The sequence below is a fragment of the Phyllobates terribilis genome, unplaced genomic scaffold (genome assembly GCF_046119375.1).
Source record: "Phyllobates terribilis strain yellow unplaced genomic scaffold, ASM4611937v1 Scaffold_11__3_contigs__length_659146591, whole genome shotgun sequence".
Taxonomy (NCBI): domain Eukaryota; kingdom Metazoa; phylum Chordata; class Amphibia; order Anura; family Dendrobatidae; genus Phyllobates; species Phyllobates terribilis.
The window spans coordinates 110,333,850-110,349,083 of record NW_027362771.1 but is presented as its reverse complement, the minus strand read 5'-3'; the positions used below and the strand labels follow the sequence as shown (position 1 = coordinate 110,349,083).

Genomic DNA, 15,234 nt, shown 5'->3' with positions numbered 1-15,234 from the left:
AATATATACAACTGTATTGCACATGAATTGTGTAAGAAGTTTTGTGTAAGAGAAGTTGAGTTTTTTCAGCTAATGTAAACTCTCATTGTCATCATATCTGACCTACTCCACCCACTTCATATCGTCAGACTTATTAGACCTGTCTAAGCGTCAATATCCCTCTGGCTATTGCATCAAGGTTGGCACCTAAAAGAGATGTAGCCCAGCCTACCGGTGCATTGTTAATGTATAAACCTGTTCTTCAGTATACTTAAGTCATACGGCTTTAGGACATAGCAATAAGCAGTCTATGTGCAGACACCATGGATTCTTCTACAGAAATTGGCCTTTTCTCTCCTTGGGATTATGTTGTGTTTGCAGCAGTATTGTTGATATCAGCAGGTATTGGGATCTATTATGCCTTCGCTGGACGAGGGAAGACAACATCCAAAGAATTTCTGACAGGAGGAAGAAGTATGTCAGCGGTACCAGTGGCTCTGTCCCTCACTGCCAGCTTCATGTCAGCTGTCACCATCCTTGGAACCCCAGCAGATGTGTATCGCTATGGAGCAATGTACAGCATCTTTGCTATATCATATGCACTGGTAGTGATTATTTGTGCCGAAGTCTTCCTCCCCGTGTTTTACAGGCTTAATATAGCCAGCACATATGAGGTATGTGTAGCCTGGATCATCTCACTATAATAAGTAGCATTATAAACATTAAGGATGCGTTAGCAAAAAATGAGCGTGTCATGGTGGAGTGAAGAAGTGTAAGAGTGTAAGAATGGCTAAAAAAGAAAGCACATAAGTGGTAATGGTGGTATATAAGGGAGGTGTATCTTTAAAAATGAGTGGACACCACACAGTATGTTGGAAGAAATTCATGCTCTGTATAGATGATGCAGCCAATCCGCCCATGAAATTAGCACTTGATAGATGATTTTGTCACAGTATGTGTTAGGCTATTTAAAGCACTACATCATGTATTAGCCCTTTTTATGTAAACCAAACCTAAGACATGAGCTTTGTATGTTCTTTTAAGACCACGGCCCCACTATCAGTATTTGGTCAGTATTCGGTCAGTATTTTTTCTCAGGAGTGGGAGCCAAAACCAAGTGAGAACAATCAGAGAAAAGGTATAATAGATACAAGTTACCAATTCTGCATTTATCACCCACTCCTGGTTTTGGCTCCCGCTCCTGAGAAAAACTACTGACCGAATACTGATAGTGGGGCCGTGGCCTAATGGTTGCATACATTTCTGGCAGGTATTCTGTGTCCTCTCAGACGTTCCAGTGACCATTCACACATAGTGATAGGGCAATTAACATGGTGGGACACAACAAGAAAAGTAAAATAATCATTTAATAACTGAATAGATAATCAAGGGTATAGTGACAATGAGCTGAACAATGTCATGAAGGCTTAAGGGAAGCAATGAAAAGTAAAGCTGCCGAAAACACTCATGCTCATCATGGCAGAGGGCACATGTGTATAGAGAGAGAGAAAGCTGCTGCCAGAAACTCAAAGGAGAACAAAAGAATGCAGCTTTTTAATTCAAAGAGTCCCATCCTTTGTTTCCCTAACATAATGTGTTGGGAAGAGTCAGAAGGCCCTCCATACATATTAGATGGTCAACTTTAATTACATGTGTATGAGGGCCTTAACAAATATCTGGGAAATGTAGATCTATAGTTCTAAGCAAACTTAATATATTTTATGATAAGATATACATTTTATAGCGGCCTTCATGGACATCAGTCTAGCATTATACACTGCTCAAAAAAATAAAGGGAACACTTAAAGAACAGAATATAACTCCAAGTAAATTAAACTTCTGTGAAATCAAACTCAATAAAGGAGTGGTTTTGCAGGTGGGGACCACAGACCACATCTCAGTACCAATGCTTTCTGGCTGATGTTTTGGTCACTTTTGAATGTTGATTGTGCTTTCACACTCGTGGTAGCATGAGACGGAATCTACAACCCACAGAAGTTGCTCAGGTAGTGCAGCTCATCCAGGATGACACATCAATGCGAGCTCAGGAGACGTGGAGGGGGCCGTAGGTGGGCAACAACCCAGCAGCAGGACCGCTACCTTTGCCTTTGTGCAAGGAGCAACAGGAGGAGTACTGCCAGAGCCCAGCAAAATGATCTCCAGCAGGCCACAAATGTGCATGTGTCTGCACAAACGGTTAGAAACCGACTCCATGAGGGCGGTATGAGGGCCCGACGTCCACAGATGGGGGATGTGCTCACAGCCCAACACCGTGCAGGACGCTTGGCATTTGCCACAGAACACCAGGATTGGCAAAGTCGCCACTGGTGCCCTGTGCTCTTCACAGATGAAAGCAGGTTCACACTGAGCACATGTGACAGACGTGACAGAGTCTGGAGATGCTGTGGAGAGTGATCTGCTGCCTGCAACATCCTTCAGCATGATCGGTTTGGCAGTGGGTCAGTAATGGTGTGGGGTGGCATTTCTTTGGAGGGCTGCACAGCCCTCCATGCCATGTGCTCACCAGAGGTAGCCTGACTGCCATTAGGTACCAAGATGAGATCCTCAGACCCCTTGTGAGACCGTATGCTGGTGCGGTTGGCCCCGGGTTCCTCCTAATGCAGGACAATGCCAGACCTCATGTGGCTGGAGTGTGTCAGCAGTTCCTGCAAGATGAAGGCATTGAAGCTATGGACTGGCCCGCCCGTTCCCCAGACCTGAATCCGATTGAGCAAATCTGGGACATCATGTCTCGTTCCATCCACCAATGTCACGTTGCACCACAGACTGTCCAGGAGTTGGCGGATGCTTTAGTCCAGGTCTGGGAGGAGATCCCACAGGAGACCATCCGCAACCTCATCAGGAGCATGCCCAGGTGTTGTAGGGAGGTCATACAGGCACGTGGAGGCCACACACATTACTGAGCCTCATTTTGACTTGTTTTAAGGGCATTACATCAAAGTTGGATCAGCCTGTAGTGTGTTTTTCCACTTTAATTTTGGGGGTGATTCCAAATCCAGGCCTCCATTGGTTAATAAATTTGATTTCCATTGATGATTTTTGTATAATTTTGATGTCAGCACATTCAACTTTGTACAGAAAAAAGTATTCAATGAGAATATTTCATTCATTCGGATCTAGGATGTGTTATTTGAGTGCTCCCTTTATTTTTTTTGAGCAGTGTATATAAAGTTAAAGGGTTTGGCCATTGCTTTTTTATTATTGGCCTATCCTTGAGATAAGACATTAATATCTGATCAGTGGGGGTGCAACACTCGGCACCCTGCCGATCTGCTGTTACCAATGGCAGCGGCAGGAAGTTTTTGGATGCTGCTGGAACACACAAGCTGGAACACCATTTCTATAGTGGCATGCAAATCTATAGGGGATGGATTTGTAATACCCAGCCACAGCCCCTTTAGTTTTGATGGAGCTGCTGTGTTCTGACTGCATCTGATAACTTTTGTCCACCACCGGCACTGGTAACAGCTGACTGTTGGGGGTGTCGAATGTCTATTACCTAAATTAGGCTACTTGTGTTTTTTTCATTGTGTTTTTGAAGCTGCGTTTTTTTGTCTCTTCTTCATATGTTACTGTATGTTTTAAATAAAGCTGCTTTGTTTTTTATGGTTCATGGTATTTGCTTTTGACAAAACTTCAATGACAGTCATGTAGATTATATTTTTTAGTACATTTTTGCAGCAGAAACGGACTAAAAATGCATTTTTGCTTTTTATCTGTGGATTTTCTGCATCTAATCCAATTCTATGGGGAAAATCCAAGCGTAAACCTCAGCATACTCGCAAGAGAAATTGATATGTTGCGAATTTTCAAAGCAATTTTTATCTATCTTTTATGAAGATGATTATTAAATCAAGACATAGGGTCCGATTCATCAAGACCTCCGTCGTTCATGTCAGTCTTGATAAGGGTGCATGCTGGAGTCAGATATTCCTGATTCATGAAGAGGTGCGCTACTCCAGAAATCTCACTCTAGTCAAATACTGTAGTGAGATTACTGGCATAGGGAATGCCACAGCTAGTCATGAATTAGACGAGCTGTAGTGTTCTGCCCCCTCTGTGCCTCCGTCCCACCCATTTCCATGGAAGGTGCCAAAAGTTGTAAAATGTAGGCACTACTCAGTGTTGCTCCGAAATTTGAAAGTTTTAATGAATCAGGGCCAATTTTTTTATTTTCCTTGCAGTGGATTGCATTTTTTTTTATTACTATTCGAGGACACGGCATGGAGGTTTCCGAGCACCGTTCCACAAGAATTATTTCTGGCATTTTTTTGTTATGGTACTGAATTGATAAATTTTCCATTGTGAAAATGTAGCACCCTGAGGATTCGGCTGCTACAGGGGTATTGCACCTCAACCCAGAGGTGTGATATTCCACTCCCGGGTAAGGAAGGAGTGTGGAACTGAGCTCAGATAGACTGCATGCACTACATACATCCCATTCCAGAGGAGCAGGCCGACGGTACTCCCACTTAGAAATGTGCAGGTACAACCGAGCCTGTTCCTGGCTGGAGTGGGAGGGGGGTGGTACATCCCATGTAGTGTAGGGGCAGATAGGGGGAGCAGTCTGGGTAGTGATAGGAGCTCATTGGGTGCTGGTCACCTGAGCTCACACATAGAGGGATATATAAGGAGGGCACCAACATAGATCAGAGTCAGACGCTGAGAACAAGTCAGTTGGAGAGGAGAGAGAAGGAAACAGCAGCCCTGGAGAGAGAGGAGAAAGAAAGAGAAAGACCCAGAGGGGGAAGACTGAAGGGACCCAAGAACCCAAATTAGAGCACCGGGTGAGGAGTCAGCAAGAGGGTACCGGAACCCAAGCTGGTGGGGGCAAAGACATTCCCCAGCCAGAGACCGGAGACCGTGGGCAGTGTCTGTCACGGTCACCCACCACATTCACCCCGAAGGCACACCACATGAAGGGTCAGGGAACCCAGGGCCAAGGGTGTCCCAAAAGAAGGCCCGAGGGAGCTGGACCTAGGTGAATCACTGGTGGGGACGGCTGAAGAAAGGACAGAGGGAGAGCTCAGGGCCACGCTCCGGACTTGTTTGGGGGTTGGCTGTATCCAGGACCTGGTGGACGCAGCACGGCTCGGGTGGTCACTAGCAGCTGGAGTGACCGAAACATCAGCAGTAAGTAAACTCCCTTAACTGCACAACCCGAGTCTGTCTTCATTGCCGGCTGCACCACACCACCACAACCCCCATCCTCTGCGCCTGTCCCCTCTGAGGCTATACCCCTCCCGTTGGGGGTTATCCCACCAAGCTGCACATCCACCATCAGCCTCAGCGGACCCTGCTGCAGCGGCGGCCACAGTGACCGCATCACAACGGGTGGCGTAGTCGACACAAAAGAACTTTAATAACATCTGTAGGACTGCCACATAACACTTAGCTTGACGCCCTGGGCACGGGACCGGGTCACAGCCGCTCGGAGACCACAACCCCCCATCTGATCCGGTGCCGGGTATTCCCCTCAAAAAGGAATATGTCCCAGGGGGCGCGTCAACTCTGGCGCAGTCGGCAGGATTACGTGCCCGCAACACCCGGGTACTGCGTGCCTGAAGAAAAGAACAAGTTTACCTCAAAAAGAAGTCTCCTGCCGGTTCCGGAGGGTCCCCGCCATCGGACTCCATCACAGATCGATTCCCGCCGGTTGTCCGCCATTAACAGCTTTTTCCCGCCATCTGCAGAGTTTCCCGCCACTGGGAGACGATTCCCGCCATTTCCAAAGGTTTCCCGCCTTGTCAGAGCGGACGCCATTATGGGCGTGCCAGAGGATGGCAAGAGGCCGCCTCCCATCGTGGGCCGGGACAGAAAATGGCGCCAAAAGTGGAAACCGCCCCCACCAACAGAGACTGTGATGCTGGAGGTGTCTGTCAGCGTGAAAGAACTCCCCCTGGAGCTGACAGTCACCGAGTTGCCCCGGGACCGCCCTCGAAGTGGGAGGAGACGAAAGAGAAGAGAAAAGATGGGTGTCGCTTGGGGCAGTCTGGAGCGAGCGCACCCGGAGGCAAGAGGTCTCACAAGGAGTAGCGGAGAAGCTCACCCGGAGATGGAGAGAAAGCAGAACAGCACCGGCCCGCTGGCCAGGAGTCTGCTAGAGACCGAGGAAGGAGGGCAGAGCAGCACCGGCCCGCTGGCCAGGAGCCTGCCGGAAGCCGAGCAGAGCAGCACCGACCCAATGGTCAGGAGCCTGCTAGAGTCCACAACCCCGCTAGGTCTAGCGGAGATCCTAGCGCAGCTCCCCCGAGACCGGGAGTGTGCACAAACTGCCCTGGAGGGCCTCGCAAGGAGGATGGCCCGGGTACAGCGCGAGATACTGGCGGAGTGGGGCCGGGAGATGACCCAGCAAGCAGAGACCAGTCAACGGAGCACGCTACCCTGGAAGAGGAAGCAGACCGCCTCTGAGGATGGCGCAGGAGGACCCAAGGCCGGAGACGGCGCCGAGGAGGGAGCCGAACGCATGGAGGCAGGTAAAGGGGACGCCTATACCCCAAGCCGTGACACCGCTTACCTGCCCCAGCTCCCCGTCGCAGAGCCCGAAAGTCCCCCTGCTGTGCCCGTAGCCGCCAGGTCACCGCCATGGACTAGGCCCCGACCGGAAGCCGCCGCAGCGACCCCTGTGACGTCACGCGCCCCGACCCGGGGCGTGACCAAGCAGGAAGTACCACCAGCCTGGTCGCAAGGCCTAGTACCCCCGGGCGCCGCAATACCAACAGCGCCCCCTACCTCCGCGGAGCCTCCGGCCTGGCCGCAAGGCCAGGTAGCCCAGGGCGCCGCCGTCCTAACGGTGCCCTTCACCTTCCAGGTGCCCCAGGCCTGGCCGCAAGGCCTGGGCAACCCGGGCGCCACCACCACCGCGCCCGCAATACCTAGGGTGCCACACCTGGGGGAGGACCTCTTCGGCCAGCTCACATGGCCGGACGGGCGGCCCTTCATCTGGCCCGAAGGGTACCCTGAGCTGGAGCGGCAGCAAAGACTAGGGCCCTTGTGTGAGCCCCTAATCCCGGCTCCGAAGCCCGTGGCTCGGGTCTCGCCTCCTCTAGCAGAAGCCCAATTCGTGTGGGACCCCACGGGAGAAGATTTGATGGGGTTCACCGGAGAAACTCGGGCAGCCGCAGCTGAACGTACAGAGTGTTGCCGTCAACAGCTGGCAGAGTTTAAGAGAGAACGGGAGGAGAGGCGGGTCAGAGAACAACAGGCCCAAATCCAGAGCGCGGAGCAGAAGAGCCGGACTAGGAGGAACCCCCGTGCAGCGCATTGTCCCCGCACCATCGGGACAGTGATAAAGTTCAACCCGCAGCATGGGTGGGGCTTTATTCGGGACCGTAACAACCGCGGTGACGTTTTTGTGACCCGCAGAGACATCGAGTCCCACCTGCCGGAAGGTCACAAAGGCCGTGACCTCTACGTCGGAGACGAAGTCACTTTCACCCGGCACAAGTGTGCCAAAGGACCTTATGCCCTCCACGTACACCGCTTGACGGAGGAGGAGTTGCGGTACGGAGAGGAGGAGCCAGAGGACCCGGACGGGTCTGAAGAAACATCATATCAAGAAAGAGCAGGAGGAAGACGCCGTTGAGTGCGGCAGAGCAGGAGATGTAAATAGTTACCCAATCGGGGTATATAGAAACTGAAACTGTTGCTGCTAAAATAGTCCCCGTTGGGACCAGGGAACTGTTACCCGTTAACCCCTTCATCCTACAGGCTGAGGACTGTGAGCAGCCATTCCCTTTCCCCTCCTTACCTGGCCGAGGACTGAGAGCGGCCAACTTCCAACTTCCCTGTATATAGTTGCGCGTCCTAAAGCGCCCTCTACCGGTTTTATAAGAAAACCAGATTTTCTAAGAGACTGTCGCACTTTTCCCGGACACACGTTGCACAGTGTCCGGAGGAGGAACCAGAGACAAGAGAAGTCTACGAGAAAGTTTTATCTGATAGGATATGTTATATATATAATGTCTTATATGTTTTATATGTTCATATAAAAATTTTGTATGTTTTGGTGTTTTATGTCTTACAGCCCGAGGACGTGCTGTGATTTACCAGGGGGGAATGTAGCACCCTGAGGATTCGGCTGCTACAGGGGTATTGCACCTCAACCCAGAGGTGTGATATTCCACTCCCGGGTAAGGAAGGAGTGTGGAACTGAGCTCAGATAGACTGCATGCACTACATACATCCCATTCCAGAGGAGCAGGCCGACGGTACTCCCACTTAGAAATGTGCAGGTACAACCGAGCCTGTTCCTGGCTGGAGTGGGAGGGGGGTGGTACATCCCATGTAGTGTAGGGGCAGATAGGGGGAGCAGTCTGGGTAGTGATAGGAGCTCATTGGGTGCTGGTCACCTGAGCTCACACATAGAGGGATATATAAGGAGGGCACCAACATAGATCAGAGTCAGACGCTGAGAACAAGTCAGTTGGAGAGGAGAGAGAAGGAAACAGCAGCCCTGGAGAGAGAGGAGAAAGAAAGAGAAAGACCCAGAGGGGGAAGACTGAAGGGACCCAAGAACCCAAATTAGAGCACCGGGTGAGGAGTCAGCAAGAGGGTACCGGAACCCAAGCTGGTGGGGGCAAAGACATTCCCCAGCCAGAGACCGGAGACCGTGGGCAGTGTCTGTCACGGTCACCCACCACATTCACCCCGAAGGCACACCACATGAAGGGTCAGGGAACCCAGGGCCAAGGGTGTCCCAAAAGAAGGCCCGAGGGAGCTGGACCTAGGTGAATCACTGGTGGGGACGGCTGAAGAAAGGACAGAGGGAGAGCTCAGGGCCACGCTCCGGACTTGTTTGGGGGTTGGCTGTATCCAGGACCTGGTGGACGCAGCACGGCTCGGGTGGTCACTAGCAGCTGGAGTGACCGAAACATCAGCAGTAAGTAAACTCCCTTAACTGCACAACCCGAGTCTGTCTTCATTGCCGGCTGCACCACACCACCACAACCCCCATCCTCTGCGCCTGTCCCCTCTGAGGCTATACCCCTCCCGTTGGGGGTTATCCCACCAAGCTGCACATCCACCATCAGCCTCAGCGGACCCTGCTGCAGCGGCGGCCACAGTGACCGCATCACAACGGGTGGCGTAGTCGACACAAAAGAACTTTAATAACATCTGTAGGACTGCCACATAACACTTAGCTTGACGCCCTGGGCACGGGACCGGGTCACAGCCGCTCGGAGACCACAACCCCCCATCTGATCCGGTGCCGGGTATTCCCCTCAAAAAGGAATATGTCCCAGGGGGCGCGTCAAAAAAAAAGCACAGTGGGCATGAGGTTTCTATTAATCCCATTCACTTTGCTGGAAATGTGAGATGCTTTATAATGGGACATCTACTACTGGACAACCCGTTCTTCTGAGCTAAGGTATCCCACATAAAATGAAAATAAACATATACTTGCCTCCAGACTGGCACAGTTCCTCTAATGCCAAAATTACTGCTTCAATCACATGTGGTTAATGTGGGCTATGGCATTGTATACATAAATCACGTGAAGTTCAGACAGTGGCAGGTAGAGTACACCCTCTCTATTTAGTTAGGTTAGCCCTGACGTACTACAAGTTCAATAGGGTGTAATACCATTAGTCCACACCATATTCTGATGAGTGGCAGATAGACTCATTTTACCAATAGAACTGAATAATCTGAAATAATCTGAAAATTCCATCCTTCCTTCCTCTATTCCTTCCCAACTTGCCAAGCAAATTACAAAGCAAATTTCCGCAACTTCCATACAACTTCTGAAGTGTCTCTATGATATGACAGTAACATTATATTCTATATGTCAGTAATAATTCAAATTAAAATGTTATATATCTTTTATCACCATTTTGACCAGTTTTCTTTAAATGCTCTGGAAGTAACTAATGAAAAGTTTCTTACAGTATCTGGAACTCCGATTTAACAGAACTGTGCGGATACTCGGAACAGTCATTTTCATCATAGAGATGGTTAGTAATATGATATATTATTTTTATATAAAACAAGGCTTATTACAGATGCAATTTAGATGACGATTCCCTCTCAGCCTCCTTGGATATAATTGACATCCGGAAGGTATGAGAGGGCAATCACAGCTCTGACTTCCTATGGATATCTGATTTGTCCCAAAGAGGGGGTCAGTGGAGGGGCTGCGAATTGGTCTCAGGGATTACAAGACATAATAATGTCGCATGAGCCCTGGGAGAGTGAGTGCCGATACCACTGAAATGGTGCCGGCACCAGAGGTCAGGATGTGTTAATATTTTACTGGGGGGAAACATAATGATTGAGAAGGGGTTGTCCTAGTAGTGGAGAGCACCTTTAAGTGGCCCCAATCCTCTGCTCTGAGGGACAGCTGTAGTGGTTTTTGGTAGAACACTATGCAAGGGATCACACAACTTAACAAATGGTGCAAACAATTGTGTTTTTTGTTTCAGATACTATATACAGGGATTGTAATCTATGCACCTGCCCTGGCATTGAATCAAGGTTAGTATAACATGCATAAGCCTTACTGACAATCCTAGCAGTACTTTAGGATAGCACTGGTAAGGGCAGCTTCATTATGGTCTTTAAATGTTAAAGGTAAAATATGTAAGCTGTCTTGTAAAAAAACAAACTCGGACTATTAGGTTCGTAGCCTAATAAACGAGTTTTCAGTTAATATTTTTTTCAGGTCCGTCAGCTTGCAATCCTTGAAAATAACAAATTGAGCAATAACTCATCTTGCCACGATCCAGCGTTGCTTTTCCATTAGTACTTCAGTCTTTATTGACAGGCTACAGTGGTGTCGTCAGGATTACAGTACATGTAGCTGCTGCCACCAATCATTGGCCTCAGCAACTTTGCTGATGCAGCGATTGACTACTGCTACTGTCAATCACTGCATCAGCAAAGTACGCTGTATTTGTGACATCATCTATCTCTGCAGCTTGTCAATAACGATTGGAGCAATGAAGGAGAGACATCACTTAGGGATTGTTATCTCTAAGGAGCACAAGCTTATGGATCTAAAAAAAATATTTTTTCTTAAAGAGGTTGTTCTGGACTTTAACAGTGAGCAGTTTTGGCTGCTGCCAACACCAGGAATAGCAGATGAGCGGGAAGCCAGGTGTCGCACGCCCACCAATCAGACATTGATGACCTCTTCTAAGGATAGGCCATCAATGTTAAAGTCCAGAAAAACCCCTTTAAGGACACAAACATAGATCAGTAGTATATAAGGGAATATATACCCAGCTCAGGTATTCAAGCACATTGGGCCCTGGCATCTACCCAGGTTTAACTAATGCTATCACCTGCTCTAAGGGATAAATAACCAGAAATTAGCTGTACTCTCTTTCGCTTTATAGCAACATGTAAAGGTGATCAACATTTATTTTATTTTAATTTTTTTTTTAGTTTCGGGATTTAATCTTTGGGGAGCAATGATTGCAACCGGATTAGTGTGTACTTTCTACTGCACACTGGTATGTCAATAGTATTGCTTACAACTACCACAATGTATTCAACAACGCAGTAATATATGGTGCATTATTACACTGTTAGAATTACAAGAAAACTATATCAATTACTGGCATTCAAAATGACATTTTTTTTCTGTGATTATACTGTAATGAATGCATGTCAGAATAAAATACTGCAACCAAAAAAGTTTGTAAAGAAGCACTATAAAAATGCTTGATCTTCATGCTATTAATATTTACAATATTTAAAAAAAATTGATCTGGGTATAGTATTGCATATTGTGACTGAGCCCTATTCGCTTTCCACTGAGCCACAGTACTAGACAAATGTAGTACTGTTTCTGGGGATAAAAAACAGTGACATTTTCTCCCCGATAACTACTGTATTTTTCGGAATATAAGACGCACTGGACCATAAGACGCACCTAGGTTTTAGAGGAGGAAAATAGAAAAAAAAAGTAAGCAAAAAATGTGGTCATGATGCCCTGTTAAGGGGGAGGGGGTCTGCTTCTGACACTGTTATAGGGGTAATGTCCCCCAATTCTGTTAATATCCCACATCCTGGTATATATGGCCCCCTCCTTCCTGTTATACGAGGCCCTCATCCCCATCCTGGTATGCACGGCACCCCAATCCCCCCTATCCTGGTATGCATGGCCCCCTCATCCCTCTTCCCGGTATATATGTCACTCTTCATCCCTGTATGTATGGCCCCCCTCATCCTGGTATGTATGCCCCCCTTCATTCCTGTATGTATAGCCTCCCTCATCCTTCATCCCTGTATGTATGGCCCCCCTCATCCTGGTATGTATGACCCCCTTCATCCCTGTATGTATGGCCCCCTTCATCCCTGTATGTATGGCCCCCCTCATACCTCATCCCTGTATGTATGGCCCTCCTCATGCCTCATCCCTGTATGTATGGCTCCCCTTATCCTTGTATGCATGGCCCCCTCATCCCGATATGTATGGCCCCCCTCATTCTTGTATGCATGGCCCCCTCATCCTGTTATGCTTGGCATCCCCTGATCCCCCGTCACACTGCACAGATAGAGTCCATTTTAGGACATGATCAGATATCAAAATCAAACATCAGAATGATGTCAGTTTGAAGCTAAATACCCTGCCTGAGAACTGATTTTGACAAGTGATTTTGACAAGTGACTTTGACTAGTGACTTTGATAAGTGACTTTGACTTCTGACTTTGATAAGTGACATTGATAAGTGACATTGATAAGTGACTTTTACAACTGTAATAATAATAAAATAAAAAGTCACTGTTCGCTGATGGTTCGCTGAACCCAAAACTCTATGTCTAGAAGACAGTGCACTAACCATTGAGCTATAAACTCAGTTGAAGAAACCTAGGCGTACTATTTGGTTATGGGATTTTCAGTGCAAACCTGTCTGAAACTGATTGGGACTTTCAGATATACTACCTCCAAGCCAAATTCAAATGATGTTTGATTTTGATGTGTGAGTCTGATGTGTGACTTTCTTTAAACATCAGAATCAGAATCACAATGACTTTTAGTCACCCTGAGTATTTTGCTGGTTAATCTCAAAAGACAAGAAAAGCTACCAGCTGCTATTGCTTGATCGGATAGCTCAATGGTAAGGCATCAACCTTTGAAACTACAGTGTCAGAATTCAAATAGGAATATTATTATTTTTTAATTATGCCTATTTAGCCCACAAACTACAGGGGTGTTTTACTTTTAATATCTGACACTCTGATTGTCATCCTGACGTGTTAAGAGTTTCAGACACGATGTCTATTTGCATGGTAAATTACATAGCCAAATTAAATTGGGAGGCACTAATTTACTACATATCTATTTCCAAGTGACTGTACATTTGCATAATTTCTTAAAGGGGTCTAATGATAAAATTTCTTTATTGTAAATTTTTATTTCCATCCACCCAAGAACAGTCTGCCAACTCCCAATTTACTTTTGCTATGTAATTATTATTATATATCATTACCTAAATAATCAAATAATGAACCTACGGTTTAATGGTAAGGCATCTGTGTCACACATAGTTTGGGTTTGAAAGGATAATAATAATAGTAATAATAATAACAATAATAATAACAATAATTAATAAAAAGATAAGTGTCCCTACAGGTTTTTCTTGGCTTATGAAATTAACCATGATAATACTCGGTGTCTAAAAGTAATTGTGATTCTTATTCTGATGTGGGAGAAAAGTCAGATATCAAAGCCAAGCATCACTGAAGCATTCATCGTGGGAGTGGTGAATATTCCTGGCCTTTAATAGCGGGCACACTGACCGCCGAGCACAGCAGGAGCCGCGCTGCGGCTACAGTGTGCAAGCTATTAGGGAGAATGAATGATCACTGCTCTCCACGCATGCAGTCCCGGCGTGGGGAGCAGTGACTATTCCGGCAGAGAGCAGGACACAGCGCTGGAGGAGAGAGGAGGTGAGTATGAAAGTTTATTTTTTTTCTGTGCAGCGTGACGGGGATCAGGGGGTGCCAGGCATACCTGGATGAGGGGGCCCATACATACAGGGATGAAAGGTTCCATACATACCAGGATGAGGGGTGAGGGGGGCCATACATACAGGGATGAAGGGTGGGGTGCCATACATACCTAGAGCAGCGCTGCGGGCACAATGTGCCGATTATTAAGGAAAATTAATATGCACTGCTCCCCACGCCCATAGGCTGCCTCCTGTGCACCGCTACTCTGCCACTGTCATTTCCCCCACATCCCCCACCACCCACAGCCACAGTATTTATATATATATCGGACTATAAGACGCACCCCCCACTTTCCTCCAAAATTTTGGAGGAAAAAAGTGCGCCTTATAGTCTGAAAAATACGGTACCTATGCTTTCTTTAGGCTAAAAGGATTTTTTGGAGGGAGCTTAACTAAACGATAGAGAATTAGTTTCAAATGTAAAATAATGATAAAAACCTAAACTTATAATGTCATTTTTTTCTAGGGTGGTCTAAAGGCCGTAATCTGGACAGATGCATTCCAGATTGTGATTATGTTGGCCGGTTTTATAGCTGTCATCATAAGAGGTGTGGTAGTGCAAGGTGGAATACAGACAATCATCAATGATTCTTACTATGGTGGGCGGCTAAACTTCTGGGAGTAAGTACTGATTTCTTCTATAGGCCAGGTTTACACAGGGCAGCATGATGTAATAAAAACTACACTATATTGAAGTGAAGAGAACTCCTATTCTCACTGCAGAAAATAACCCACATGAGGTATGGTACGAGGACCTGTCAATCACCATAAATATGTAATGTCTTACATTCTGACGAATCTGGCATTATTTATTTTCCATTGCTCAGATATGGTTCTCTCTTCCATGTATGAAAATCTAGTCTTTTTCGCCAACTGGTCATAGCCCTCAAGGAGACTCTCAAAATGGGCGCTGAGCACCATGCCCACTTGACTAAAAGAAATTGGTTTACATACAGGGAAGAGGGGACCATTTCTCAGTAATTGAGTGCCTCAGGAAGAAAGCAACAAACAAAGCCAGATTCAAAAGAACACTGGCATTTACATCAGATACAAAAATAGGTCAGATTTTCTTTAAAGTGTAACTGCTTTCAAGTAACTATTCAGGATATGGTGTCCTGTGTGTGTACATGATGAATAACACCATTTCTGACCATTATGTGACTTATATCCTGTGTTCTTAGGACTTTTCCCCTGTGAATGCTCTATCTGTAGTTTGAAATCCACTGTTTGCTGAGGGGAGATGATCTGAAGTGATTTCTCCCATAGACAGCAC

At 47.0% G+C, this 15,234-nt stretch overlaps 1 protein-coding gene across 1 annotated transcript in view; it reads left to right on the top strand.

Annotated features, from left to right (window-relative positions):
* The first annotated feature begins 223 nt into the window (after positions 1-223).
* The window catches only part of LOC141165682 (sodium-coupled monocarboxylate transporter 1-like), a 60,362-nt gene continuing 45,351 nt past the window's right edge, over positions 224-15,234 (top strand). Inside the window, exons 1-5 of the mRNA XM_073651467.1 lie at positions 224-653; positions 9,891-9,956; positions 10,425-10,476; positions 11,389-11,456; positions 14,428-14,582. Coding sequence (XP_073507568.1) covers positions 303-653; positions 9,891-9,956; positions 10,425-10,476; positions 11,389-11,456; positions 14,428-14,582 — 692 coding nt within the window. The 5' untranslated portion in view covers positions 224-302. The remainder of the gene's footprint in view (positions 654-9,890; positions 9,957-10,424; positions 10,477-11,388; positions 11,457-14,427; positions 14,583-15,234) is intronic.